At 42.4% G+C, this 27,949-nt stretch overlaps 1 protein-coding gene across 1 annotated transcript; it reads left to right on the top strand.

Annotated features, from left to right (window-relative positions):
• Positions 1 to 449: 449 nt before the first annotated feature.
• Positions 450 to 20,775, top strand: LOC118398343 (IgGFc-binding protein-like). The gene is made up of 12 exons (XM_035793578.2): positions 450 to 769; positions 1,057 to 1,101; positions 10,808 to 11,097; positions 11,233 to 11,812; positions 11,935 to 12,536; positions 15,573 to 16,134; positions 16,240 to 16,499; positions 16,613 to 16,957; positions 17,140 to 17,707; positions 19,321 to 19,520; positions 19,713 to 19,883; positions 20,166 to 20,775. The coding sequence occupies exons 2-11, from the start codon at positions 1,059 to 1,061 to the stop codon at positions 19,881 to 19,883; spliced, it is 3,621 nt and encodes a 1,206-aa protein (XP_035649471.1). The 5' UTR covers positions 450 to 769; positions 1,057 to 1,058; the 3' UTR covers positions 20,166 to 20,775.
• The last annotated feature ends 7,174 nt before the right edge of the window (positions 20,776 to 27,949 follow it).

Below are 27,949 nucleotides of genomic sequence, written 5' to 3'. Positions count from 1 at the left end.
GGTGGCCACAATGTAACAATTGATGTCAACAATATAATCACGGTTAAGAAGGGAGGTCAGCCATAGAGCCTTTCATATGGAAACTGAAGTGGAGGCAGGTACACTTAGTTAAGAATCACAGACCGAGTCTCACGCAATGTTCCGTATCAATATGAAAGAGCTCCTGGTAAGTCACACGTCACAAAGGCTCTGAAAGGACTTTCATATGATTAGGAGACGACAGATGAGTGCTGCCCTGCCGCTCAATATAATTGACTGTTATCTGCTGCTTTTTATCATTCTTCCCCTCTAATCAGGGACTGATTAAGACCTGTGACACCAAGTGGGTGCAATTAATGATCAGGTAAAACAGAAAAACAGCAATACTCCTCGTAGGGTCAGATTTGAATACCCCTGCTCTCTACTGGGGTGGCAGGTAGCCTAGTGGTTAGAGTGCGGGGCCAGTAACTGAAAGGTTGATGGATAAAATCCCTGAGCAGACAAGGTAAAAATCTGTTGTTCTGCCCCTGAACAAGGCAGTTAAACAACTGTAGGCTTTCATTGTAAACAAGAATTTGTTCTTAATAACTGACTTGTCTAGTTAAATTTAAAAAACACTATACATGTGTAGGATGCCAACCTGCTTTATGAAGGCTTCACCATGTGTGGGTGTGGGTGTGCTGATTGTATTGTACTGATGATCAGAGAGCCTCATTGGCTCTTGGGCAGAAGCCGAATAGAATTTAAGGCTGAGCTACAAAGACCCCATCACACCAGTTTTCCAGCTCAGGTAAGAGAATACTGAATTCCAGATAATTGGCATATATTGTTTTGTTATGATACAACCATACCTCGGATGATAATTTAAGAATATCCCTTTCATTGACATTGTTCAATGTCCTCATTTCAACACAATTATTACTAATATCAATGTATTTATTTATTATGATTAAATGTTGCTTTTCTATGTTGTGAAATGGGCATTAGTCTCATTTGACTCATCATTGTAGACACAGGCATTGCTGATGAGAGTGTATAGTTGTCCTTTGGGGTGTAAACTGTATTCTCTGATTTCAGCTATGTGGATGTTACTGTCTAGCTCTGTGGTGCTACTGCTGAGTGGTGAGTCCTGAAAGTCTGGGTTTTGTTTTCCTTTTCTTTGCTTTTTTATACCAACGATAATCCTGAAGAATGTTGGTGTTTACCCATTAATTGTAGGTGGTTTCCCATTAAATGACTGGGAGCATACAGTGTTTAGAGTGTGTGACCATCTTTATTTTGTAAAAAATTTTTTTTTAAATCCAAATGTTAAGAATAATAAAAACACAGAGAAAGGATAGTCTGCAAAGAAATGTAAACCATTGATAAATGTGCTACCGTGAGATTAATACAAATGAGGTGCCATGCACACAAGACGCATTTAAATCAGTACTACAATAAAATATTGCATATCAAACCACTGTAAAAGGTTATTCCTACAGTGAGACTGATTCAGAAATTATAAATGGTTGCTGAGTACACGTTAGAATGTGTAGAATTGCAATTCTAAACTATATCCATATAATATTCATTATTATCTCTCTTACAGTTCTTATTTGAACAGCGGAAAATAAAAATACAGCAATATTGTGCTGTGGGTGACTATTAAATTGCAATCTGATAAGACCTGACGAATATGGAAAGACTATGGGCTCTATTTGAACAAACCTAACGCAATGGTAAATTTAAGCGCAGGCGGTAGATTTATGCTATTTTTCACTGTCACAATTATCAGCGTACTTACTGGAGTTGGTGCGAAAGGGCTGGGTTTGGATAAATAAACAAGTTGTAGGTGTGTCGAGGCTTGACCCCCCTGACTGACCATTCTGAACATGCACCATGGCTAAATATGTGGTTGCTTCAAGTTGTGTATTTAAGGTCTTTTATGTATTGACTTGGAATCAACTGTAATTCCAAAGTTGGTCTGTTATAGTTTGTTAAATGGCTTACAGAAACAAAATAACAACATTTAGATCTATTTTTACTAAATACCTTAACTTGAACTTGACCCATTTGCAGTCCACATTGTTCTACTGTAAGTAATTGCGCTGCTTCAATAGCATTCACACGGATATAGGGATAAGGCATACTGTAAATTGCATTATGGCTTAGCATGAACATGGCAAACATTGTCAAAAAGCAATATAAAATTAATGATTGATAAGGCCTAACAAGAGAACAAATATTTTAAATCAAAACAACAACTTGTTTTAAATAGGCTGTCACACTTACAGGTACCATCATTTCTCTCCGTGGGCATATAATATTAAAACAACAAAACACCTAACCAACAATGCAGTTAAAAAAATTATTATTATTATTATTAAAGTGACAATGCGTATATAATAACAGAGAGTAGCAGGGGAGTAAAAGAGAGGGTGTGGGGAGTGGACAATGCAAATAGTCTGGGTAGCCATTTGATGAGGTGTTCAGGAGTCTTATATCTTGGGGGTAGAAGCTGTTTAGAAGCCTCTTGGACCTAGACTTGGCAGTCTGGTACTGCTTGCCGTGTGGTAGCAGAGAGAACAGTCTATGACTAGGGTGGCTGGAGTAGTTGACAATTTTTAGGGCCTTCCTCTGACACAGCCTGGTATAGAGGTCCTGGATGACAGGAAGCTTGGCCCCAGTGATGTACTAGGCCATACGCATTACCCTTTCTGGTGCCTTGCGGTCGGAGGCCAAGCAGTTGCCATACCAGGCAGTGATGCAACCAGCTCTCGATGGTGAAGCTGTAGAACCTTTTGAGGATCTGAGGACCTATGCCAAATCTTTTCAGTCTCTTGAGGGGAAAAGGTTTTGTCGTGCCCTCTTCACGACTGTCTTTGTGTGCTTGGACCATGTTAGTTTGTTGGTGATGTTGGCATCAAGGAAATTGAAGCTCTCATCAACCTGCTCCACTGCAGCCCCATCGATGAGAATGGGGGCGTGCTCGATCCTCTTTTATCTGTAGTCCACAATCATGTCCTTGGTCTTGATCACGTTGAGGGAGAGGTTGTTGTCCTGGCACCACATAGCCAGGTCTCTGACCTCCTCCCTATAGGCTGTTTCGTCGTTGTCGGTGATCAGGCCAAACACTGTTGTGTCATCTGCAAACTTAATGATGGTGTTGGAGTCGTGACTGGCCGTGCAGTCATGAGTGAACAGGGAGTACAGGAGGGGCTGAGCATGCACCCCCGAGGTGCTCCTGTGTTGAGGATCAGCGTGGCGGATGTGTTGCTACCTACCTTCACCACCTGGGGGCGGCCCGTCAGGAAGTCCAGGATCCAGTTGCGGAGGGAGGTGTCTTGTCCCAGTGTCTTTAGCTTATTGATGAGCTTTCAGGGCACTATGGGGTTGAACTCTGAACTGTAGTCAATGAATAACATTCTCACATAGGTGTTCCTCTTGTCCAGGTGGGAAAGGGCAGTGTGTAGTGCAATAGAGACTGCATCATCTGTGGATGTGTTGGGTTGGTTTGCAAATGTTGGGTTGGTTTGCAAATCGGAGCAGGTCTAGGGTTTCTGGGATAATGGTGTTCATGTGAGCCATGACCAGCCTTTCAAAGCACTTCATGGCTACAGATGTGAGTGCTACAGGTCGGTAGTCATTTAGGTAGGTTACCTTAGTGTTCTTGGGCACAAGCACTGTGGTGGTCTTCTTAATACATGTTGGTATTACAGACTCGGACAGGGGAGAGGTTGAAAATATCAGTGAAGACACGTCCTGGCAATCCGTCTGGCCCTGCGGCCTTGTGAATGTTAACCTGTTTAAAGGTCTTACTCCAATTGGCTGCAGAGAGCGTGATCACACAGTCTTCCGGAACAGCTAATGCATGTTTCAGCGAGCATAGAAATAGTTTAGCACGTCTGGTAGGCTCGTGTCACTGGGCAGCTCATGGCTGTGCTTCCCTTTCAGTCAAGTGTATTTATAAAGCCCTTCTTACGTCAGCTGATGTCACAAAGTGCTGTACAGAAACCCAGACAAAAAAACCCAAAAGCAAGCAATGCAGGTGTAGAAGCACGGTGGCTAAGAAAAACTCCCTAGAAAGGCCAGAACCTAGGAAGAAACCTAGAGAGGTACTAGGCTATGAGGGGTGGCCAGTCCTCTTCTGGCTGTGCCGGGTGGAGATTATAACATAACATGGCCAAGATGTCCAAATGTTCATAGATGACCAGCAGGTTCAAATAAAAATAATCACAGTGGTTGTAGAGGGTGCAACAGGTCAGCACCTCAGGAGTAAATGTCAGTTGGCTTTTCATAGCTGATCATTCAGAGTATCTCTACCGCTCCTACTGTCTCTAGAGAGTTGAAAACAGCTGGTCTGGGACAAGGTAGCACGTCCGGTGAACAGGTCAGCGTTCCATAGCCGCAGGCAGAACAGTTGAAACTGGAGCTGCAGCACGACCAGGTGGACTGGGGACAGCAAGGAATCATCAGGACAGGTAGTCCTGAGGAATGGTCCTAGGGCTCAGGTCATTCACACAGGACACCGGATAAGACAGAAGAAATACTCCAGATATAACAGACTGACCCTAGCCCCCCGACACATAAACTATTGCAGCATAAATACTGAAGAATGAGACCGGAGGGGTCGGGAGACACTGTGGGTCCGTTCGATGATACCCCCGGACAGGTCGAAACAGGCAGGATATAACCCCACCCACTTTGCCAAAGCACAGCCCCCACACCACTGGAGGGATATCTTCAACCACCAACTTACTGTCCTGAGACAAGGCCGAGTATGGCCCACGAAGATCTCCCCAACGGCACAAACCCAAGGGGGGGCGTCAACCCAGACAGGTAGGTCACATCAGTGACTCAACCCACTCAAGTGACGCACCCCTCCTAGAGACGGCATGGAAAAGCACCAGTAAGCCTGTGACTCAGCCCCTGTAATAGGCTTTGAGGCAGAGAATCCCAGTGGAGTGAGGGGAACAGGCCAAGCAGAGACAGCAAGGGCGGTTCGTTGCTCCAGTGCCTTGCCATTCACTTTCACACCCCTGGGCCAGATTACACTCAATCATAGGACCTACTGAAGAGATAAGTCTTCAATCAAGACTTAAAGGTTGAGGCCGAGTCTGCGTCTCTCACATGGATAGGCAGACCGTTCCATAAAAATGGAGTTCTACAAGAGAAAGCCCTGCCTCCAGCTGTTTGCTTAGAAATTGTATGGACAGTAAGCAGGCCTGCGTCTTGTGAATGTAGCGTACGTGTAGGTATGTATGACAGGACCAAATCGGAAAGATAGGTAGGAGCAAGCCCATGTAATTCTTTGTAGGTTAGCAGTAAAACTTTGAAATTAGCCCTAGCCTTAACAGGAAGTCAGTGTAGAGAGGCTAGCACTGGAGAAATATGATCACATTTTTTGGTTCTAGTCATGCCGTGTTTAGCACTAACTGAAGTTTATTTAGTGCTTTATCCGGGTAGACGGAAAGTAAAGCATTGCAGTAGTCTAACCTAGAAGTGACAAAAGCATGGATAAATTATTCTGCATCATTTGTGGACATAAAGTTTCAGATTTTTGCAATTTTACGTAGATGGAAAAAGCTGTCCTTGAAACAGTCTTGATATGTTCGTCAAAAGAGAGATCAGGGTCCAGAGTAACGCCAAGGTCCTTCACAGTTTTATTTGAGACGACTGTACAACCATCAAGATTAATTGTCAGATCCAACAGAAGATCTCTCTGTTTCTTGGAACCTAGAACTAGCATGTCTGTATTGTCCGAGTTTGAAAGTAGAACATTTGCAGCCATCCACTTCCTTATGTCTGAAACACAGGCTTCCAGGGAGGGAAATTTTGGGGCTTCACCATGTTTCATCAAAATGTACAGCTGTGTGTCATCCGAATAGCAGTGTAAGTTAACATTGTTTCCCGAATGACATCATCAAGAGGTAAAATAAATAGTGAAAACAATAGTGGTCCTAAATTGGAGCCTTGAGGAACACCGACATTTACAGTTGATTTGTTAGAGGACAAACCATCTACAGAGACAAACTGATATCTTTCCGACAGATAAGATCTAAACTAGGCCAGAACTTGTCTGTGTAGACTAATTTGGGCTTCCAATCTCTCCAAAAGAATGTGGTGATTGATGGTATCAAAAGCAGCACTAAGGCCTAGGAATGCGAGGACAGGTGCAGAGCCTTGGTCTGACGCCATTAAAAGGTCATTTACCACCTTTACAAGTGCAGTCTCAGTGCTATGATGTGGTCTAAAACCAGACTGAAGCGTTTCGTACATTGTTTGTCTTCAGGAAGGCAGTGAGTTGCCTTGCAACATTTATTTATTTTTTTGAGAGTAATGGGATTTTCAATATTTATTTTTGTATTTTTATTTCACCTTTATTTAACCAGGTAAGCTAGTTGAGAACAAGTTCTCATTTGCAACTGCGACCTGGCCAAGATAAAGCATAGCAGTGTGAACAGACAACACAGAGTTACACATAGAGTAAACAATTAACAAGTCAATAACACAGTAGAAAAAAAAGGATATAGGCCAATAGTTATTTTATATTTTCTGGGTCAAGGTTTGGCTTTTTCAAGAGAGGCTTTATTACTTCCACTTTTAGTGAGTTTGGTTTACATCCGGTGGATAGAGAGCCGTTTATTATGTTCAACATAGGAAGGCCAAGCACAGGAAGAAGGTTTTTCAGTAGTTTAGTTGGAATAGGGTCCCGCATGCAGCTTAAAGATTTAGAGGCCATGATTATTTTCATCAATGTGTCAAGAGATATAGTATTAAAAAACCTGAGTGTCTCCCTTGATCCTAGGTCCTGTCAGTTTTGTGCATACTCAGGACACCTGAGCTTTGGAGGAATACACAAATTTAAAGAGGAGTCCATGATTTGCATTGTAATGATCATGATCGTTTTGTCAAATTTATCACTGCTGAAGTGAAAGCCTTCCTCTCTTGGGGAATGTTGCTTTTTAGTTAGCTTTGCGACAGTATCAAAAATACATTTTAAATTGTTCTGATTTTCCTCAATTGAGAAAAATACATGTAGTATGATCGAGCAGCAGTGAGGGCTCTTCGATACTGCACGTTACGGTCTTTCCAAGCTAGGCGGAAGACTTCTAGTTTGGTGTAGCTCCATTTCTGTTCCAATTTTCTGGAAGCTTGCTTCAGAGCTCGGGTATATTCTGTATACCAGGGAGCTAGTTTCTTATGACAAATGTTTTTTGTTTTTAGGGGTGAGACTGCATCTAGGGTATTACGCAAGGTTAAATTGAGTTCCTCAGTTAGGTGGTTAACTGATTTTTGTACTCTGACGTCCTTGGGTAGATGGAGGGAGTCTGGAAGGGCATCTAGCAATCTTTGGGTTGTCTGAGAATTTATAGCACGGCTTTTGATGATCCTTGGTTGGGGTCTGAGCAGAATATTTGTTGCGATTGCAAACGTAATGAAATGGTGGTCCGATAGTCCAGGATTATGAGGAAAAACAATAAGATCCACAACATTTATTCCACGGGACAAAACTAGGTCCAGAGTATGACTGTGGCAGTGAGCAGGTCCGGAGACATATTGGACAAAATCCACAGCTCCGAAAGGCTTTTGGACTGGGTCTGTGGACTTTTTGGACTGGGTCTGTGGACTTTTCCATGGGAATATTAAAATCACCAAAAATGTGAACATTATCTGCCATAATTCTGATAGGAATTCAGGGAACTCAGAGAGGATCGCTGTGTATGGCCCAGGAGGCCTGTAAACAGTAACTATAAAAAGTGATTGAGTAGGCTGCATAAATTTCATGACTAGAAGCTCAAAAGACGAAAATGCAGTCGTTTATTTTTTGCAAATTGAAATTTGCTATCGTAAATGTTAGCAACCCCTCCGCCTTTCCCGGATGCACGGAGGATATGGTCACTAGTGTAACCAGGAGGTGTGGCCTCATTTAACACAGTAAATTCATCAGGCTTAAGCCATGTTTCAGTCAGGCCAATCACATCAAGATTATGATCAGTGATTAGTTCATTGACTATTACTGCCTTGGAAGTGAGGGATCTAACATTAAATAGCCCTGTATTGAGATGTGAGATAACACAATCTCTTTCAATAATGACAGGAATGGAGGAGGTCTTTATTCCACTGAGATTGCTAAGGCAAACACCACCGTGTTTAGTTTTGCCCAACCTAGATCGAGGCACAGACACGGTCTCAATGTGTCCAGCTGAGCTGACTACACTGACTGTGCTAGTGGCAGACTCCACTAAGCTGGTAGGCTGGCTAACAGCCTGCTGCCTGGCTGGCACCCTATCTCATTGTGGAGCTAGAGGAGTTTGATCCCTGTCTATGTTTGTAGATAAGATGTGAGCACCTCTCCAGCTAGGATGGAATCCGTCACTCCTCAGCAGGCCAGGCTTGGTCCTGTTTGTGAGTGAGTCCCAGAAAGAGGGCCAATTATCTACAAATTCTCATGACTCATTTTAAGTCTAATACTGCGGGTAATGGAGTCACCAATGACTAGGGTTATCAATCTGTCAGAGCTAATGGTGGGAGGCTTTGGCATCTCAGACCCCGTAACGGTAGTAGGAGAGACCAAATAAGGCTCGGCCTCTGACTCCGACCAATTTCTTAATGGGGAGAACTGGTTGAAAGTTTCTGTCGTCTGACTGAGCGACACCAGTTGAATATTCCTACAGCATTTCCTTCCAGAAGCAATGAGAAAATTATCCGGCTGCGGGGACTGTGCGAGGAGATTCATCCTACTATCTGTACTTATTGGTGGCACAGACGCTGTTTCATCCTTTCTTACACTTAAATTACCCTTGCCTAACGATTGCGTCTGAAGCTGGGCTTGCAGCACAGCTTTCCTTGCCATAAGGTGATCTTTCTTCAGTATATTATGAGTACGGCGACTTTAATTAGAAGGCATAATGTTAATGTTACTGCTTAGCTTCGGCTGGTGGAGATCCTGACAAACCACGTCCAGATAAATCCTCCGGGGTGAAAAAGTTGAATTAAAAAAGTTGAGCGAGGGCAAAAATAATAATATAAAACGGTAGTTAAAAAGTAAAAACCGTAAATTTGGCAGGTAGCAAAGTAAGGTTAACAACAAACCGCACAGCAGCACGTAAACAAGTCTACAAGTTGTGACCGGAAATAGTCTGTAATGGTAGTCTGTAATGATTTGCAAGCCCTGCCACATCTGACTCGCATTAGAACCAGTGTAGTATGACTCGATCTTAGTCCTGTATTGAAGCTTTGCCTATTTGATGGTTTGTCACAGGGCATAACGGGATTTCTTATAAGCTTCCGGGTTAGAGTCCCACTCTTTGAAAGCGGCAGCTCTAGCTTTTAGCTCGGTGCGGATGTTGCCTGTGATCCATGGCTTCTGGTTGGGGTATGTTCGTACGGTCACTGTGGGGATGACATTATGCGATGCGCTTATTGATGAAGCCAATAACTGATGCGGTGTACTCCTCAATGCAATCGGAGGAATCCCGGAACATATTCCAGTCTGTGATAGCAAAACAGTCCTGTGGCTTAGCATCTGCTTCATCTGACCACTTTGTTATTGATCTAGAATCAGGAGGATATAATTGTGGTCAGAATGAGGGCGAGGAATGGAGGGCGAGGAAGAGCTTTGTATTCATCTCTGTGTGTGGAGTAAAGGTGGTCCAGAGTTTTTTTTCCCTCTGGTTGCACATTTAACATGTTGATAGAAATTTGGTAAAACTGATTTAAGTTTCCCTGCGTGAAAGACCCCGGCTTCTAGGAGCGCCGCCTCTGGGTGAGCGTTTTCTTGTGTATAGCTCATTCAATGCTGTCTTAGTGCCAGCGTCTGACTGTGGTGGTATGTAAACTTCAATAAAATATAACAAAATGGAAAAAAACACATTACTTTTTCATGTTTCTAAATATGAAGTATACAGGACCCAATAGCACATTAGGCTACTCTTGTTCTGTGCACAAAAGGGCAGTGTGCGTCACGGCAGGATAAGCTGCGTTTCCACAGTCAAAATTCATACCATAGCCAATTGCGTTACCACTAAAACCAGCTTTTCGTTGGTCTTAAATATCCCTATCAGCGCTGCCTGAAATTAGCACTTGGATCATGCTTTTAAGGACACACCTCAAATATTTCAACACAGCCACTCTGAGCTTAAGTGAGCTGATACAGTGCATTCGGAAAGTATTCAGACCCCCAATCAAGCTGTAGAAACATCTCAAGGATGATCAATGGAAACAGGATGCGCCTGAGTTCAATTTTGGGTCTCATAGCAAAGGGTCTGAATACATATGCTTTTTCTTTTTAATAAATATGCAATATTTCTAAAAACCTGTTTTTGCTTGGCCATTATGGGGTATTTTGTATAGAAAATAATATGGCTGTAACATAACAAAATGTGGAAAGATCAAGCGGTCTGAATACTTTCCGAATGCAATGTATAAGACAGTCAAACCTGGCGTTAGGGCTGGAAAATGCCAGTGAGCCTGTTTTTACATGATGAAATTGCAAACCAATGTACGTTTGACACTAGCGCTGCCTTAACGCCACCCCAGAACAGAGCGCTCTAGATAAAACAAAGGGTATTTGCTATGCTGACACTGATAACTTACAATATAAAATGTGTGTGTTAGGTACATATTAGCCCTGCAAATCCACAATGACAGAGATTGTGTTCTATTGACTATCACAAAAAGTGTTCAGCTGACCAAATCTGTGCCAATGGCATAGTATCAAATGTTGCATAATTGCTACAGCTGAACAAAGGACATACAATTATGGTATCTAGACAGATCAAATCAATTATAGGGATTTTCTGTCCACTTTGAAGAACATAACATTTACCATTAGAGCACTTTGTAGGACTCTGCTCTGCAGGACCAGCTACTGTCCCACCAAAGATAGGCACCTGCTGGGCAATGGGCGACCCCCACTACCGCACGTTCGACGGCCACTACTACAGCTTCATGGGCAACTGCACCTACATCATGACTAAGAACTGTCATGTTGACAAAGACCACCCAGCCTTTGAGGTGCAGGCCAAGAATGTGGTGGATCGTGCAAACTCGCAGCTTACCTCAGTGGGAATGGTCACTGTCAAGGTTTACGGAGTCAACATTGACATTGTCAACTCTGAATTTGGTCTTGTCCGGGTGAGTGGAGTCACAAGTTTTCTATCTGTGTTATCTGTTCAACAATCCTTGTCTTTGTTTGGTGTACATGGGTGTACTGTATCTGCATGTACCGTGTGTAAATTATTTTTCTAATGTGGTTTGATTTCCTTGCAGGTTAACTTCCAGTTGTGGAATCTTCCCATCAGCTTAGACAATGGCAAATTGAAACTCTCCCAGAGTGGATTTTCAGTTGTCCTGGAGACAGACTTTGGTCTGATGGTGCAGTATGATTGGCTGAAGTACCTGGTGGTGACTATGCCCAGGAGCCTGGCAGGCAAGGTGTGTGGCATGTGCGGCAACTTTAATGGCAAACAGGATGACGAACTCACCACTCCCAGTGGCTCCCTTGCCAGTAATGTTGTGGCCCTAGGCAAGAGCTGGAGGGTATCAGACAAGGGAGGTGATGCCTACTGCAGAGATGAGTGCACAGGCCAATGTGAGAACTGTGAGAGCGGCTTGGTTAAGCACTTAGAAAGGGAGATCTTTTGCACCTTTCTCACAGAGATAATGAATGGACCCTTCAAAAACTGCAATGCCGCCATTGACTACAAGATCTTCCAGGAGAACTGCTTGTATGACCTTTGTCGGGGCGAGATCATGAAGACGTACATGTGTGACACCCTGCAGGTGTACACCGATGCCTGCCAGAGGGCTGGGATCAGAGTGTACAACTGGAGGGGCATTGCCCATTGCCGTGAGTGACTTGCAAAGACAACTGATCATTTTCAGGAGGATTCGAGCATAAAGGACTGCAATACTTTATTTCCCATTTCAAATGTTGTAAAACTGAGTGTGGTTTGTGGTCTTTTCCCCCAGCCAAGCCTGAATGCCCAGAGCACAGTCACTATGAGTTCTGTGGAAGCGCCTGCCCTGCCACCTGTGAAGACCCAAATTCTCCCTCAAAATGCAAAGCCAGCTGTGTGGAGGCCTGTATCTGTGACGAGGGCCACCTGCGCAGTGGGAACAAGTGTGTGCCGAAGTCCCAATGTGGCTGCCAGTACAAAGGCCACTATGTCGAAGCCGGAACATCTTTCTGGGGGGATGATAGCTGTACCAAACGCTGTAACTGCAGCTCCACTGGTGGGAGTGTTGAGAGCCAGGTGGCCAGTTGTCCACTTGGACAGCAGTGCAAGGTGGTTGATGGCATAAGAGGCTGCTACCCTACAACCTTTTCCTCATGCATGGTGTCTGGTGATCCACATTACCACACCTTCGATGGACAACTCTACAACTTCCAGGGCACCTGTGTGTATCAGATGGCTAGTGTCTGCTCCAATGACACCAGCCTGGAGCACTTTAGTGTTGCCATACAGAACGATGGGCGAGATAAAAAGGTGGGGTCCATCACCAAGCTGGTAGAGGTCAAGGTCTATGGGTACACGATTGTCATCAGCAAAGAGCACCCAGGATTTGTGATGGTAAGAAATTACTTGTAATAAAAATGGCATAGTTTTGATTACAATGCCGTCAGAAAATGCTCATACCCTTTCATTTATTCCACATCGATTAAATAGTGTACCCCATAATGACAAAGTGAAAACATGTTTTCAGAATTGATTGCAAATTTGTTGAAAATGAAGTACAGAAATATCTGATTTACATAAGTATTCACATGCGTGAGTCAATACATGTTAGAATTACCATTGGCAGCGATTACAGTCGTGAGTATTTCTGGGTAAGTCTCTAAGAGCTTTGCACACCTGATTGTACAATAATTGCAATAATATTTTTGAAATTCTTCATGCTCTGTCAAATTGGATGTTGAGCATTGCTAGACAGCCATTTTCAAGTCTTGCTATAGATTTTGAAGTCGATATAAGTCCAAACTATAACTAAGCCACTCAGGAACATTCAATGTTGCCTTGGTAAGCAACTCCAATATAAATTGAGCAAAAAAAGAAACGTCCCTTTTTCAGGACCCTGTCTTTCAAAGATAATTCGTAAAAATCCATATAACTTCACAGATCTTCATTGTAAAGGGTTTTAACACTGTTTCTGTTTCACATACTTGCTCAATGAACCATAAACAATGAATGAACATGCACCTTTGGAAAGGTCGTTAAGACACTAACAGCTTACAGATGGTAGGCAATTAAGGTCACAGTTGTGAAAGCTTAGGATACTAAAGAGGCCTTTCTACTGACTCTGAAAAACACCAAAAGAAAGATGCCCAGGGTCCCTGCTCATCTGCGTGAACGTGCCTTAGGCATGCTGCAAGGAGGCATGAGGACTGCAGAACGTTGCCAGGGCAATAAATTGCAATGTCCGTACTGTGACATGCCTAAGACAGCGCTACAAGGAAACAGGACGGACAGCTGATCGTCCTCGCAGTGGCAGACCACGTGTAACAACACCTGCACAGGATCGGTACATCCGAACATCACACCTGCTGGACAGGTACAGGATGGCAACAACAACTGCCTGAGTTACACTAGAAATGCACAATCCCTCCATCATAATATAATAATAATAATAATAATAATAATAATAATAATATCCGCAATAGGAGAGAGGCTGGACTGAGGGTTGTAGGCCTGTTGTATGTAAGGCAGGTGGCCAGGGCAATAACCGGCAATAACATCGCCTATGGGCACACCGTTGCTGGACCAGACAGGACTGGCAAAAGTGCTCTTCACTGACGAGTCACAGTTTTGTCTCACCAGGGGTGATGGTCGGATTCGCATTTATCGTCAAAGTAATGAGCGTTACACCGAGGCCTGTACTCTGGAGCGGGATCGATTTGGAGGTGGAGGGTCTGTCATGGTCTGGGGTGGTGTGTCACAGCATCATCGGACTGAGCTTGTTGTCATTGCAGGCAATCTCAACGCTGTGCGTTACAGGGAAGACATCATCCTCTCTCATGTGGTACCCTTCCTACAGGTTCATCCTGACATGACCCTCTAGCATGACAATGCCACCAGCCATACTGCTAGTTCTGTGAGTGATTTCCTGCAAGACAGGAATGTCAGTGTTCTGCCATGGCCAGCGAAGATCCCATTGAGCACGTCTGGGACCTGTTGGATCGGAGGGTGAGCGCTAGGGCCATTCCCCCCAGAAGTGTCTGAAGTGTCTGGGTAACAGCTATAACTGGCAAATCTGGTGCAGTCCATGAGGAAGAGATGCACTGCAGTAATTAATGCAGCTGGTGGCCACAACAGATACTGACTGTCACTTTTGATTGAGACTCCCCCTTTGTTCAGGGACATATTATTCCATTTATGCTAGTCACATGTCTGTGGAACTTGTTCAGTTTATGTCTCAGTTGTTGAATCTTGTTATGTTCATACAAATATCTACACGTTAAGTTTACTGAAAATAAACGCAGTTGACAGTGAGAGGACGTTTATTTTTTTGCTGAGTTTATATTTGGCCTTGTGTTTTAGGTTATTGTCCTGCTGAAAGGTGAATTTGTCTCCCAGGGTCTATTGAAAAGCAGACTGAACCAGGTTTTCTAGGATTTTGGCCTAGCTTAGCTCTATTCTATTTTTTTATATAAAAAACTCGCTAGTCCTTGCAGATGAAAAGCATACCCATATGATGCCGTCACCACCATGCTTGAAAATATGAAGTATCAGTATCAAATATCAATGATGTGTTGTGTTGGATTTGCCTCAAACAAAACACTTTGTTTGCAGGGCATAAAGTTAATTTCTTTGGCACGTTTTGCTGTTTTACTTTAGTGCCTTATTGCAAACAGGATGCGTGTTTTGCTATATTTTTATTCTGTACAGGCTTCTTTCTTTTCACTCTGTCAATTAGGTTAGTATTGTGAAGTACTGTAACTACAATGCTGTTGATCCCTCCTCAGTTGTCTCCTATCACAGTGGACCCTCTACAAGGGTCCACAGGAAAAGTTCTGACACTTCATCAAAAAATAACAGTTCAATTATTTCGCACACAATATGTTAATACAAGTTTATAAGGGTTTACACTAAATTACAGAAAGGCAGGCCCTATTTGTCTGTCATTCATCCTCCCTACCGTGCCATGTTACAGATGTGTGGGGTAGAGATAAGGTAGTCTTTCAAGAATCATGTTAAAACATTGCATATGTTAGCTTAGTAGAAGCCTTTTAGAGGTTAAACACTATTATTTCACTATCTGTGCAACTTAGTGGTGCAGAGGTCTAAGGCACTGCACCTCAGTGCTAGAGGTGTCACTACAGACCCTGGTTCAATTCCAGGCTGTATCACAACTGCCTGTGATTAGGAGTCCCATAGGGCGGTTCACAATTGGCCCAGTGTTGTCTGGGTTTGGCCGGTGTAGGCAGTCACTGACTTGCCTAGTTAAATAAAAAAATATTTATTTAATCCATTTCAAATTCAGGCTGTAACACACAACAAAATGTGGAAAAGTCAAGGGGTGTGAGTACTTTTTGAAGGCACTGTATATGTTAAAAAGGTCAACAGTGAGGTTAACTGAACCATTCCTCTACTTTTTTGTTTCCTTCAAAGGTGAATGGTGAACTTGTGAATCTTCCTGTAATAATCAATAAACTGCACATATACAAGAGCGGTTGGTTTGCTGTGATCAAAACTGACTTTGGGGTGGAAGTGTCCTATGACTGGAACAGCATAGCGACAGTCACCGTCCCCAACACTTATGCAAATGCAATGTGCGGCCTGTGTGGCAACTACAACCACAATCCAAACGACGACATGCAGATGAGGGATGGAAAGCAGGCTGCCACTGCAGAGGAGTTCGGTCAGAGCTGGATATTAACAAAGATCCCTGGTTGTGTGAACGGCTGCAAAGGCCCCTGTCCTGACTGTAGCATCGCCCAGAGGGATCAGTACATGACAAACAAGTACTGTGGCCTCATCAGTGACCCAACAGGCCCCTTTCGTGACTGTCACTCCAAGGTGGAACCCATGGGTTTCGTTCAAGACTGTCTGCATGATGTCTGTCTGTACCAGGGAAACAGGAACATGCAGTGCAATACCCTAACTGCCTACACAGCTGCCTGCCAGGATAAAGGGGCCGTGGTCTACTCCTGGAGGTCAGATCAATTCTGTGGTATGGATTTTTATTTGATTTTTTAAATTTCTTTTTACAAATTACATGTCAGGTAATTTAGATGGTGACTATGCATTTACATTTTGCAATTGTCAATTCTCGTAGATGCCCAGTGCCCTGCGAACAGCCACTATAGGCTTTGTGCCCTGGGCTGTTCAGCCACATGTCAGAGCCTGTCAGCACCCACTGGCTGTGCAGCTCTGTGCAAAGAGGAATGTGCCTGTGATACTGGCTTCCTTCTCAGCGGAGACCAATGTGTTCATCTCTCCCAGTGTGGTTGTCTTCACGAAGGAAGATACTACAAAAATGGACAAGTCTTCTACCCCAATGGACTCTGTCAGCAAGAATGCACATGCAATGGCACGGTAGGGATGATGAATGACAGAAAAATATGACCTACCTTTCTGTAATTGAGTGTAAACCCTTATAAACTTGTATTAACATCTTGTGAACAAAATAATGGAACTGTTATTTTTAGATGAAGTGTCAGAGCTTTTCCTGTGGACCCAATGAGAAGTGTGAGGTGAAGAACGGCGTCAGGGCTTGCCAGCCTGTTGGAAAAGGAGTTTGTTCCATCTCAGGCGACCCACATTACAACACCTTTGACAACAACACCTATGACTTCCAAGGCACCTGCACCTACACTGCAGCTCAAGGCTGCCATCTGGAAGGTACACACCTCAACCCCTTCTCTGTGGTGGTGGAGAACGAGAAGTGGTATGCTATGTCATCAGCTCCAAAAGTGTCCGTTGCCAAGCTTTTAGCTGTAGAAGTCTATGGTAACATTCTAATTCTACGCAGGAACCAAATCGGAATGATCATGGTATGTATATGATTTTTTTTAAATCATGTGTCTGTGTTCCGTTAATGATCTTTAAAAAATAAAAAATAAAAATTGTCATTCATGTTGATGACTGACACATCCATATAAAAAAAAATCACTCAGATTGAGTTTAATTGCAGCCCAGAAGTGAGTGAGAATCAAACACAACATGTCTTCCCCAGGTGAACGGCATCCTGACTAACCTCCCATTGAGCCTACCCAACGGTGCAGTGCAGATTTATCAGGATGGCTCGAATGATGTCATATTGACAGACTTTGGCCTAAGAGTTACCTATGACCTTGTGTACCACGTCACCGTCACTGTCCCTGGCAACTACAGAGGCAAGACCTGTGGTCTGTGTGGCAATTTCAATGGTAACAAGAATGATGATTTCCTGCTACCTGGTGGACAGATGGCCAAAAACGTCAACTCTTTTGGGACGGCCTGGAAGGTCAGCATGCCTGGGATGGTGTGTGAGGACGGTTGCAGCGGGGACTTCTGTCCGAAGTGTAACTCTAAGAAGAAAGCCGTGTTTGGTGCTGACTGTGGTATCATTACGGATCCTAAAGGACCCTTTGCCGCCTGCCACCATGAGATAGACCCAGCCTCTTACTTCAGAGACTGCCTCTTTGATGTCTGTATGGCTGAGGGAGATTCAAAAATGCTTTGCCGCAGTGTTGCTGCTTACATGTTAGACTGTCAGGAGTTTGGTGTAAATATCGAAAGCTGGAGATCACCAACCTTTTGCCGTGAGTAGTTTAGGGTTTTTTTCTGACACTAGACCAATTTTTCTATAACTCTCTCAGGCTGGTCTCATAGAATAGACGTAACGTAGTAAAGGAAAATCCAGGGCACTCACATTTTTATGATATGTAACCATTTAACAAACAAAAAACTTTATTTAACTAGGCAAGTCAGTTAAGAGCAAAATCTTATTTTCAATGACAGCCTAGGAACAGTGGGTTAACTGCCTTGTTCAGGGGCAGAACAACAGACTTTTACCTTGTCAGCTCAGGGATTCGATCTTGCAACTTTTCAGTTACTAGTGCAACGCTCTAACCACTAGGCTACCTGCCGCCCCAACCATACAAAACAAAACGACGGTGGTTGGTTGGGTTAGATGGGTGGGCGTATAACGCGAACGTCCAGCATGCATGTTCTTGTTGGAGTTCGTTACTTGTTCCTTGTCAATCATTGGCTCATTGGTGAAATTAGCATTCTGACAATATCTTTAATTAAATCATTCAAAAACCTTTATTAATGCAATTGCAGACAGAAGTTAACAGGAACATAGCACGCATGTTTCCGAGTAAGTTCTGCAAAATAGAAAAGGTCCCAAGTTGCTTTTATCATGCTTGTAGTCAACCCCCTGTGATGTAACTGCCTATGTCATTACCTTCTACTCATGAGAGCAAAACCATGCCTACACATAAACAAGAGTTTTAGTGTTATCTAAAAGCTTAGCAGTAAATGTCCAAGTTGATTTATAGTGGAATGTCTGACTAGTCTCTTATCGCTTACACTCCACTGCAGAGTTCTGTCTTAACAGTCACATATTTCTTAGACAGTTTCTTTATAAGAGGCAGAGATTAGAAAAGACTGTGGAACAATATTAAACCTTTATAATGAATATATATATATATATATATATATATATTGTTAATATGTAGTCTAGGTCCCTATAAATGTAAGGAGGGAGGGGTCTTATAACCCCTCCCCTTCTATTAATACAACATAAGCATATTAAATTATTATAATACATCAAACATTTGGTACAGCCCCTATCAGGACCCCAAGGTGAACCCCTGACATTCTCATCACAGAAAACCTTTGCATTTTAGCTAATTAGCAACTTTGCAATGACTTACTACTTTTGAGCTACTTTGCAACTACTTAGCATGTTAGCTAACCCTTCCCCCAACCTTAACCCCTTAACCCCTTAACCTAACTCCTAGCCCTAACTTTAACCCCTATCCCTAACCCCTAGTTAAGCTAACATTAGCCACCTAGCTAACCTTAGCCATGACAAATTGGAATTTGTAACATATCATATGTATTGCAAATTCTTAACATAATGTATGAATTGCAGTTCGCAAAATATCATGCGAATTGTAATTCGTAACATATCATACGAAATGGGTGGTGGACATCCACAAATGAATTACATACCATACCAAACGTACTCAATTTGAGTGTCCCTTATTTTGTTACGTCTACCCGAGTCCAGATTGACTCTTCAAATCAGTCCAACATAACTTTCTTTTGGGTTTCACATTCAGATAACCTCATATTTAAAGTCATAACTAAAAGTCATGTTCATGCAAAAGGACTAAACAATAGTTATTTTCTCATATGTCCACAGCATTCTCCTGCCCTGCCAACAGCCACTACCAAACCTGTGCTGAAACCTGTGCAACTCCATGTCCCGGCCTATCTGACACCATCAACTGTCCCACCACCTGTGTTGAGCGATGTGCCTGCGACAAAGACTTCTACTTCAATGGTACTGGCTGTGTTAGCTGGGACCAGTGCAGCTGCTATACTGGTGGACACACCCTTAAGGTAGGGGCACTGCAAGCTGGAGACTAAAAGCATACTTTAAGCATTATTTGAAATATGTGAAAAATTATTTTACATATTCAGCTGAAACTGAATCTGGCCATGAAATTAAGAACTATGTATTTTGGAGAGCTGTCTGTGACTCACATTTGTATGTGTAAAAGTCTCACTAATATGTGTCTGGGATGTTTTTAGATAGGGGAATCCCTGATTTCAGACAACTGCTTTGCAGTCCACATCTGCCAAAAATCTGGAGTTGTTCTGTCACAGTCTATGGTGTGCCAGAGTGAAGAGAGCTGTCAGGTCAAGGATGGTCTACGGGGATGTTATCCTATCCCGTCACTTAATGCAGGGGTACATGACTGAGTAAGTAGCCTCTGACTTCCCCCATTGGTGAGCCACTTCACCATAATGTCATATGATTGTGAACCTAACCATCAATATATGAGACTGTGTGTCAAATAATGGTGTTTGTAGGGTATTGGACTTGAAACTTGTGATTTTAACTTAATGAGGATTTGAAAGTTAAAGTCCACAGTGTCTTTTGAAAACATAACAGCAGGTGTTAGCATTCATTCTTACATGATAGGTTCCAGTGGAGAAGGAAATGATATGCACTCAAAACATCTCTCCCCTTCTCTTTTACAGTGATATATGTGAGACAACTGAAGGACATTCTGCTATTGGAGAATCCCAGCAAAAAGACATATTCCTTAAATACCTATGATCATTCGTCAATGATTTGTAACAAACAGTAATTCAAATAATTTAGAAGGAATGCCATCAATACATTTAGAAGGAATGCCATTTTCTGCCAAACCCTAGCCTCATATTTTTAAAACAATTCCAGAAAGTGATTTGGAATGGTCAAATAATTTCAATGGTAATCAAGTCAACCAAATGCTTATCTCATTATAGGTTAGAAATTAGATGTTAAATATTTACTATGTAATAGAAAGGACTCCCGAGTGGCGCAGTCACCACAGACCCTGGTTCAATTCCAGGCTGTATCACTACCGGCCGTATTTGGGAGTCCCATAGGGTGGTGCACAATTGGCCCAGCTTCGTCCGGGTTAGGGTTTGGCCGGGATAGGCCATCATTGTAAATAAGAAATTGTTTTTAACTGACTTGCCTAGTTAAATAAAGGTCAAACAAATATATACATATATTATCTCCATGTAATTTGCTATCTAAATTATACTGAAAAGTATCGTTCCGAATATGCATTCTTGTTAATAAAAAATACAATGAAATATCCATTCATAAACGTGTACAGTGCATTCAGAAAGTACTCAGACCCCTTCCCCTTTTCCACATTTTGTTACGTTACAGCCTTATTCTAAAATTGATTAAATATTTTCTCATCAATCAACACACAATTACCCCATAACGACAAAGAAAAAAGTTTTTTTAGAAATGTTTGCAAATTTATAAATTATACACTACCGTTCAAAAGTTTGGGGTCATATATAAATGTATTTTTTTTTGTCCAAACACTAGTCTCAACCTCGACAGCAAAGAGGCAACTCCGGGATGCTGGCCTTCCAGGCAGAGTTGCAAAGAAAAAAGCCATATCTCAGACTGGCCAATAAAAAGAAAAGATTAAGATGGGCAATAGAACACAGACACCGGACAGAGGAACTCTGCCTAGAAGGCCAGCATCCCGGAGTCGCCTCTTCACTGTTGACGTTGAGACTAGTGTTTTGCAGGTACTATTTAATAAAGCTGCCAGTTGAGGACTTGTGAGGCGTCTGTTTCTCAAACTAGACACTAATGTATTCTCCTCTTGCTCAGTTGTGCAGGGGGCCTCCCACTCCTCTTTCTATTCTGGTTAGAGACAGTTTGCGCTGTTCTGTGAAGGGAGTAGTACACAGCGTTGTACGAGATCTTCAGTTTCTTGGCAATTTCCCGCATGGAATAGTATTCATTTCTCAGAACAAAAATAGACTAATGAGTTTCAGAAGAAAGTTCTTTGTTTCTGGCCATTTTGAGCCTGTATTCAAACCCACAAATGTCGATGCTCCAGATACTCAACTAGCTTAAAGAAGGCCAGTTGTATTGCTTCTTTAATAAGCACAACAGTTTTCAGCTGTGCTAACATGATTGCAAAAGGGTTTTCTAATGATCAAATAGTGTTTTAAAATTATAAACTTGGATTAGCTAACACAACATGTCATTGGAATACAGGAGTGATGGTTGCTGAGAATGGGCCTCTGTACGCCTATGTAGATATTCCATTAAAATAAAATCTGCCGTTTCCAGCTACAATAGTCATTTACACCATTAACAATTAACAACTGTATTTCTGATCAATTTGATGTTATTTTCATGCACAAAAAATCTGCTTTTCTTTCAAAAAACAAGGAAATGTCTAAGTGACCCCAAACTTTTGAACGGTAGTATATGTATATATATATATATAATCCCCGCCATGACCGTGAGTTCCATAGGGTGGAGCACAATTGGTCCACCGTTGTCTGGGTTAGGGGAGGGTTTGGCCGAGGAGGCTTGACTTGGCCCATTGCGCTCTAGCGACTCCTTGGGGCGGGTGCCTGCAGGCTGACTTCCATCGTCAGTTGAACGGTGTTTCCTCCGACACATTAGTGCAGCTGGCTTCCGGGTTAAGCGAGTGGGTGTTAAGAAGTGCGGTTTGGCGGGTCATGTTTTGGAGGACGCATGACTTGACCTTTGCATCTTCCGAGCCTGTTGGGGAGTTGCAGCGATGAGCGATTTTACAGACACAATATATTTTACATTAGTTATCTTGTTATTTTTAGTCCTAACCTTCAGCTCCACTCAACCATCGTTGAACACCGTCCAGTTTTAATTTCTATTTGCCATTTATTTTTCAACTGTGCTGTATTACAAAAGTTCAACCTTTCTATTCTCTTAGTTTCTAAAGATTGTAAATTAAAATAAACATTTTTGCAAAAAGTATTATGATATTATTGATCGATTGAGTATGACTTTTCAAATCACCCAGCAGGCTCCAGGCAAATGTTGCAATTCTTCAGCTTTTCCTGAACCTGCAACCAAAAACAAGCCACATATGGACAGTACCAAAAAAGATGATCTAAATGATTCTGTCTGTTCGCAGCAAAATCTGCAGAGCTGGGATGGTTGTAAACCCCATAAATATATATATATATATATATATATATATATATATATATATAACATTCTATTGGTTGCAAGAATTTTGGATAATAATTTAAATTTAATAACTCAAAGTTTTGAATCCAGCGTTGTTTTGTGTATCAGTTACCATGTGCCATGGAATCGGTACATCGAAAATCTCTTCCCAACTATTTTGCAATCTATTTGGCCCAGCTGTCATTTTTTGGTACACATGTGGGCACCTAAAACCGCGAGCAACTGCGGCCCCTCACGAGGAGTTCAGATTTTTTGTGGCCCCCACCCCCATCCAAGTTCCTCATCCCTGGTGTACAGTGAATTCAGAAAGTATTCAGGCCCCTTGACTTTTTCCACATTTGGTTACGTAAAAATTTAATCAAATTTTATTTGTCACATACACATATTTAGCAGATGCTACTGCGGTTGTAGCAAAATGCTTGTGTTTCTAGCTCAAAAAGTGCAGTAATCTCTAACAATTTCAGAACAATACACACAATACACACATATTTAAAGGAATGGAATTAAGAATATCTAAATATTTGGGTGAGCAATGTCAGAGCGGCATAGACTGAGTTACAGCAGAATAGGATAGCATACAGTATTTACATATGAGATGAATAACGCAAAATATTTAAACATTATTAAAGTTACTAGTGTTCCATTATTAAAGTGGCCAGTGACAATTTCAAGTCTATGTATATAGGCAGCAGCCTCGAATATGCTAGTGATGGCTGTTTAACAGTCTGATGGCCTTGAGATAGAAGCTGTTTTTCAGTCTCTCGGTCCAAGCTTTAATGCACCTGTACTGACCTCGCCTTCTGGATGATAGCGAGGTGAACAGGCAGTGGCTTTGGTAGTTGTTATCCTTGATCTTTTTGGCCTCCTTTGACATCGGGTGCTGTAGGTGTCCTGGAGGGCAGGTTTGCTCCAGGTGATGCATTGTGCAGACCGCACCACCCTCTGGAAAGCCCTGCAGTTGCGGGTGGTGCTGTTGCCGTGTCAGGCGGTGATACAGCACGACAGGATGCTCTCAATTGTGCATCTGTAAAAGTTTGAGGGTTTTAGGTGCCAAGACAAATTTCTTCAGCCTCCTGAGGTTGAAGATGTGCTATTGCGCCTTCTTCACCACACTGTCTGTGTGGATGGGCCATATCAGTTTGTCAGTGATGTGTACCCCATGGAACTTGAAGCTTTCCACTTTCTCCACTGCGGTCCTGTTGATGTGGATAGAGGGGTGCTGTTTCCTGGCGTCCATTAACAGCTCCTTTGTTTTGTTGACTTTGGGTGAGAGGTTGTTTTCCTGGCACCACACTCCCAGGGTCCTCACCTTCTCCCTGTAAGCAGTCTCGTGACTGTTGGTAATCAGGCCTACTACTGTTGTGTCGTCTATAAACTTGATGATTGAGTTGGAGGCGTGCGTGGCCACGCAGACATGGCTGAACAGGGAGTACAGGAGGGGCTGAGAAAGCATCCTTGTGGGGCACCAGTGCTGAGGATCAGCGAAGTGGAGGTGTTGTTTCCTACCTTCACCACCTGGGTAACAGCCTTATTCTAAAATGGATTACATCATTTTTCCCTCATCAAGCTACACACAATACCCCATAATGGCAAAGCAAAAACAGGTTTAAGAAATGTTAACAAATGTATAAAAAAAAAAAAAAAACTGATATCACATTTATATAAGTATTCAGACCCTATAATCACTACTTTGTTGAAGCACCTATGGCAGCTATTATAAAACAGATTTTTTTTAATTTTGCAAATGTATAAAAATAAAAAACCTGAAATATTAAATTTACATAAGTATTCAGACACTTTGACAGCGATTACAGCCTTGAGTCTTCTTGGGTATGACGCTACAAGCTTTATTTGAAGAGTTTCTCCCATTTTTCTCTGCAGATCCTCTCAAACTCTGTCAGGTTGGATGGGGAGCTTCGCTGCACAGATATTTTCAGGTCTTCCTGACCAAAGCCCTTCTCCCCCAATTGCTCAGTTTGGCTGGGCGGCCAGCTCTAGGAAGAGTCCTGGTGGTTCCAAACTTCTTCCATTTAAAAATAATGGAAGAAGGGGACCTTCAATGCTGCAGAAATATTTTGGTACCCTTCCCCAGATCTGTGCTTCAACCCAATTCTGTCTCAGAGCTCTACGGACAATTCCTTTGACCACATGGCTTGGTTTTTGCTCTGACATGCACTGTCAACTGTGGGACCTTATAAAGACAGGTTTTTGCCTTTCCAAATCATGTTCAATCAATTGAATTTACCGAAGGTAGACTCCAATCAAGTTGTAGATACATCTCAAGGATGACGAATGGAAACAAGATGCACTTCAAATCAAATCAAATTTTATTTGTCACATACACATGGTTAGCAGATGTTAATGCGAGTGTAGCGAAATGCTTGTGCTTCTAGTTCCGACAATGCAGTAATAACCAACAACTAATCTAGCTAACAATTCCAAAACTACTACCTTATAGACACAAGTGTAAGGGGATAAAGAATATGTACATAAAGATATATGAATGGGTGATGGTACAGAGCGGCATAGGCAAGATACAGTAGATGGTATTGAGTGCAGTATATACATATGAGATGAGTATGTAAACAAAGTGGCATAGTTAAAGTGGCTAGTGATACATGTGTTACATAAAGATGCAGTAGATGATATAGAGTACAGTATATACATATACCTATGAGATGAATAATGTAGGGTATGTAAACATTATATTAGGTAGCATTGTTTACACTGTGGATGTTTAAATGATGTATTCAATATGGACACGAAAAATACAATTATTTGTGTGTTATTAGTTTAAGCACACTGTGTTTGTCTATTGGTGTGACTAAGATGAAGATCAGAACAAATTTGATGACTAATTTATGCAGAAATCCAGGTAATTCCAAAGTGTTTACATACTTTTTCTTGCCACTGTACGTGCTGGGGGTGTATGTGAATAGATTTCAGGTTGCTAAAATGCTGTCAGTTCCCCTTTAAATTGTCTTGTGGATGAAAGAACGGTCCAAGGTGTTCACAGGCCACCACTGAAACAAGATACACAATTTATTAAGATGAGAACTGAGATTACTGCATTTATCACTTTGTTACCACACGCAGCGCACAGAATGAAATTGAGGAGCACAGCGAGGAAGTAAAATGTTAAATCACAATGCTTGGGAGAGAGAATTTTTCACATACTGTAGCTTTACGGAAAAACATCAATTTCAAGTGATTTTCCACATGCAATTATGGGATTTTTCTGTAAAGGGTCAGAGAGCATAAATGGAGGTAGCTTTACCCCAAATTAAGCATACATTTTCACAACTTCAATGTTATTGATTGCTTTTCAGATTTGAATCCGTTTCAGATTGATAACCCACCTGCAGGTGGAAAGGCCGGTGCGATAATGCCGTACATATATTCCTGCATAGTCAGGTGGAGACTATTGTCTCCTGAAGAATCCAGTCTTCCACAAGCTCCACACACTTTGTCAGCCATGTGGGCACTCACTGTCACTGTGACCTCCTGAGAGAGGCTGCATGACACCTGAAGGCCTGACATCCTCTCAATCATCACTGTCTTGTCAGAGACCTGCACTGAGACCTCATTACTCAGCTGGCGGGGAACTCACCTTATTCCCGTTGATCTGTGAACAACATTGAAAAATAAAGTATGGATGGAATAGTATACAATCTCACAATCCTAGATACTGAAGGGAACTGGTGTCATCCATAAACAATCTTTAATTATCTATAAATAAATATACAGCATCTATGAACTCTCCCAAGTTTCATGCTTGCTGTTGACAGTGATGATCAGGTCATTAAAGTAGATGTACACAGCAACAACGCTCTTGAGGCCAGTCTTCCCACAGGCCTGCAACTTCCCCACCACTCTGAACCACTCTTCCACCAGAGAATTTTCATCCTCTATTAGGTCCCATGGCTGTGATTTCACCACCACTTCCATTGAACAGGGTGAAGTCTCCATCAAACACTTTTTGAGATAGCAGCCCCGGTGACCATTCGTGACCTGGCATCTCTCGTTAGCGTTGCACTTGGTCACTTCACATCACCAGAGGCAGTACAGGTACAGAGCTCCTGGCAAATCATCTGACAACACAGACTCACCAATCTGAGGGAGAGAAATAGGTACAATACATTGTTATTGTGGCAGCGTTATAATGAGGAAGTTCTTATAATATAGGGACATACAGTATATCTATGAATTTACATTGGATAATAACTTCTTGGAATAAACATTTACAATAAAATACTGTACATTACAGTATACAAGTATTTTCTGAATTATATACCTGACAATAATGTGTATTGGTGGTACATATTCTTCTTTGTGTAATGTAAACACAACACATTGGTTGTGTATGTTCTAGGTAAACCCCACCTTGTAGGTGTGTCCTTTGTGGTAACAGCTGCACAAGTCCCACTTAAGCCTGTCCCATTGAAGTAGTAGTCTGCATTGCATGCACAACCCTCGGCACCGGTGGTGGGGGAGGTGATCATGTCAGAGAGGCTGGACCATGGGGTGGCGCAGCTCTGGTAGTGGCTGTTGGCAGGACATTCCAGGGCTGCAAAGGAATAGATTAAGTGATTATGCGATATTGTGTACAGCCTTAACACTCAATACTGCAGACTGCAGGAATCAAAATCACCTTTATTCACCAAGTACATTTGCATGTACCAGGAATTTGACCTGATGAAAAAGTCCTGACAACAATAGTTAGAATACACAGACAGAATATATAGAAAAGAGAAAGCCGAAGAAAGAAATCGGTCCCAATCCACAGATTACTGAATAATTATGAGGTTGGTGTTCTCCAGTTATAGATGTTCACCCCAGTCCTGGCAGTCGATCATGTATGCTGAACCTTACAGTTCAGACAAGCAGACATCATAGACACAATCTCTGAAGTAAGAGGCGGGGTCTATCACATTGTGGCAGGAGGCGAAAGGATCTTTAGGGTTTGTGATGAGACTACACTCAGCCTCAAATATATATTTTTTCTTAGCGTCACACTTGGGGCAGACTGATCTTCCAGGCTGTCCCAAAGGTCATGAGGTCCATGGTTATTTTCCCATTAGTCAGTTAGAACTCATTTTTTTTTGGGGGGGGGGGTTCAAATTGCCACACAGACTACACGTCTTGTCCCGGTAGTTGCCAGGACAAGATAGTGACGTGGTACACAAGGTCATAGGTGACTCTCAGGTTGAAGTCTGTTGTGATGACATCATAGGTGCCCTCTTGGTAGGCCTTCACTGCTCTGTTGTTTAGATTCACA

Source organism: Oncorhynchus keta, chromosome 19 (assembly GCF_023373465.1).
Source record: "Oncorhynchus keta strain PuntledgeMale-10-30-2019 chromosome 19, Oket_V2, whole genome shotgun sequence".
Classification (NCBI taxonomy): Eukaryota; Metazoa; Chordata; class Actinopteri; order Salmoniformes; family Salmonidae; genus Oncorhynchus; species Oncorhynchus keta.
This window is presented reverse-complemented; position numbering and strand designations above follow the sequence as displayed.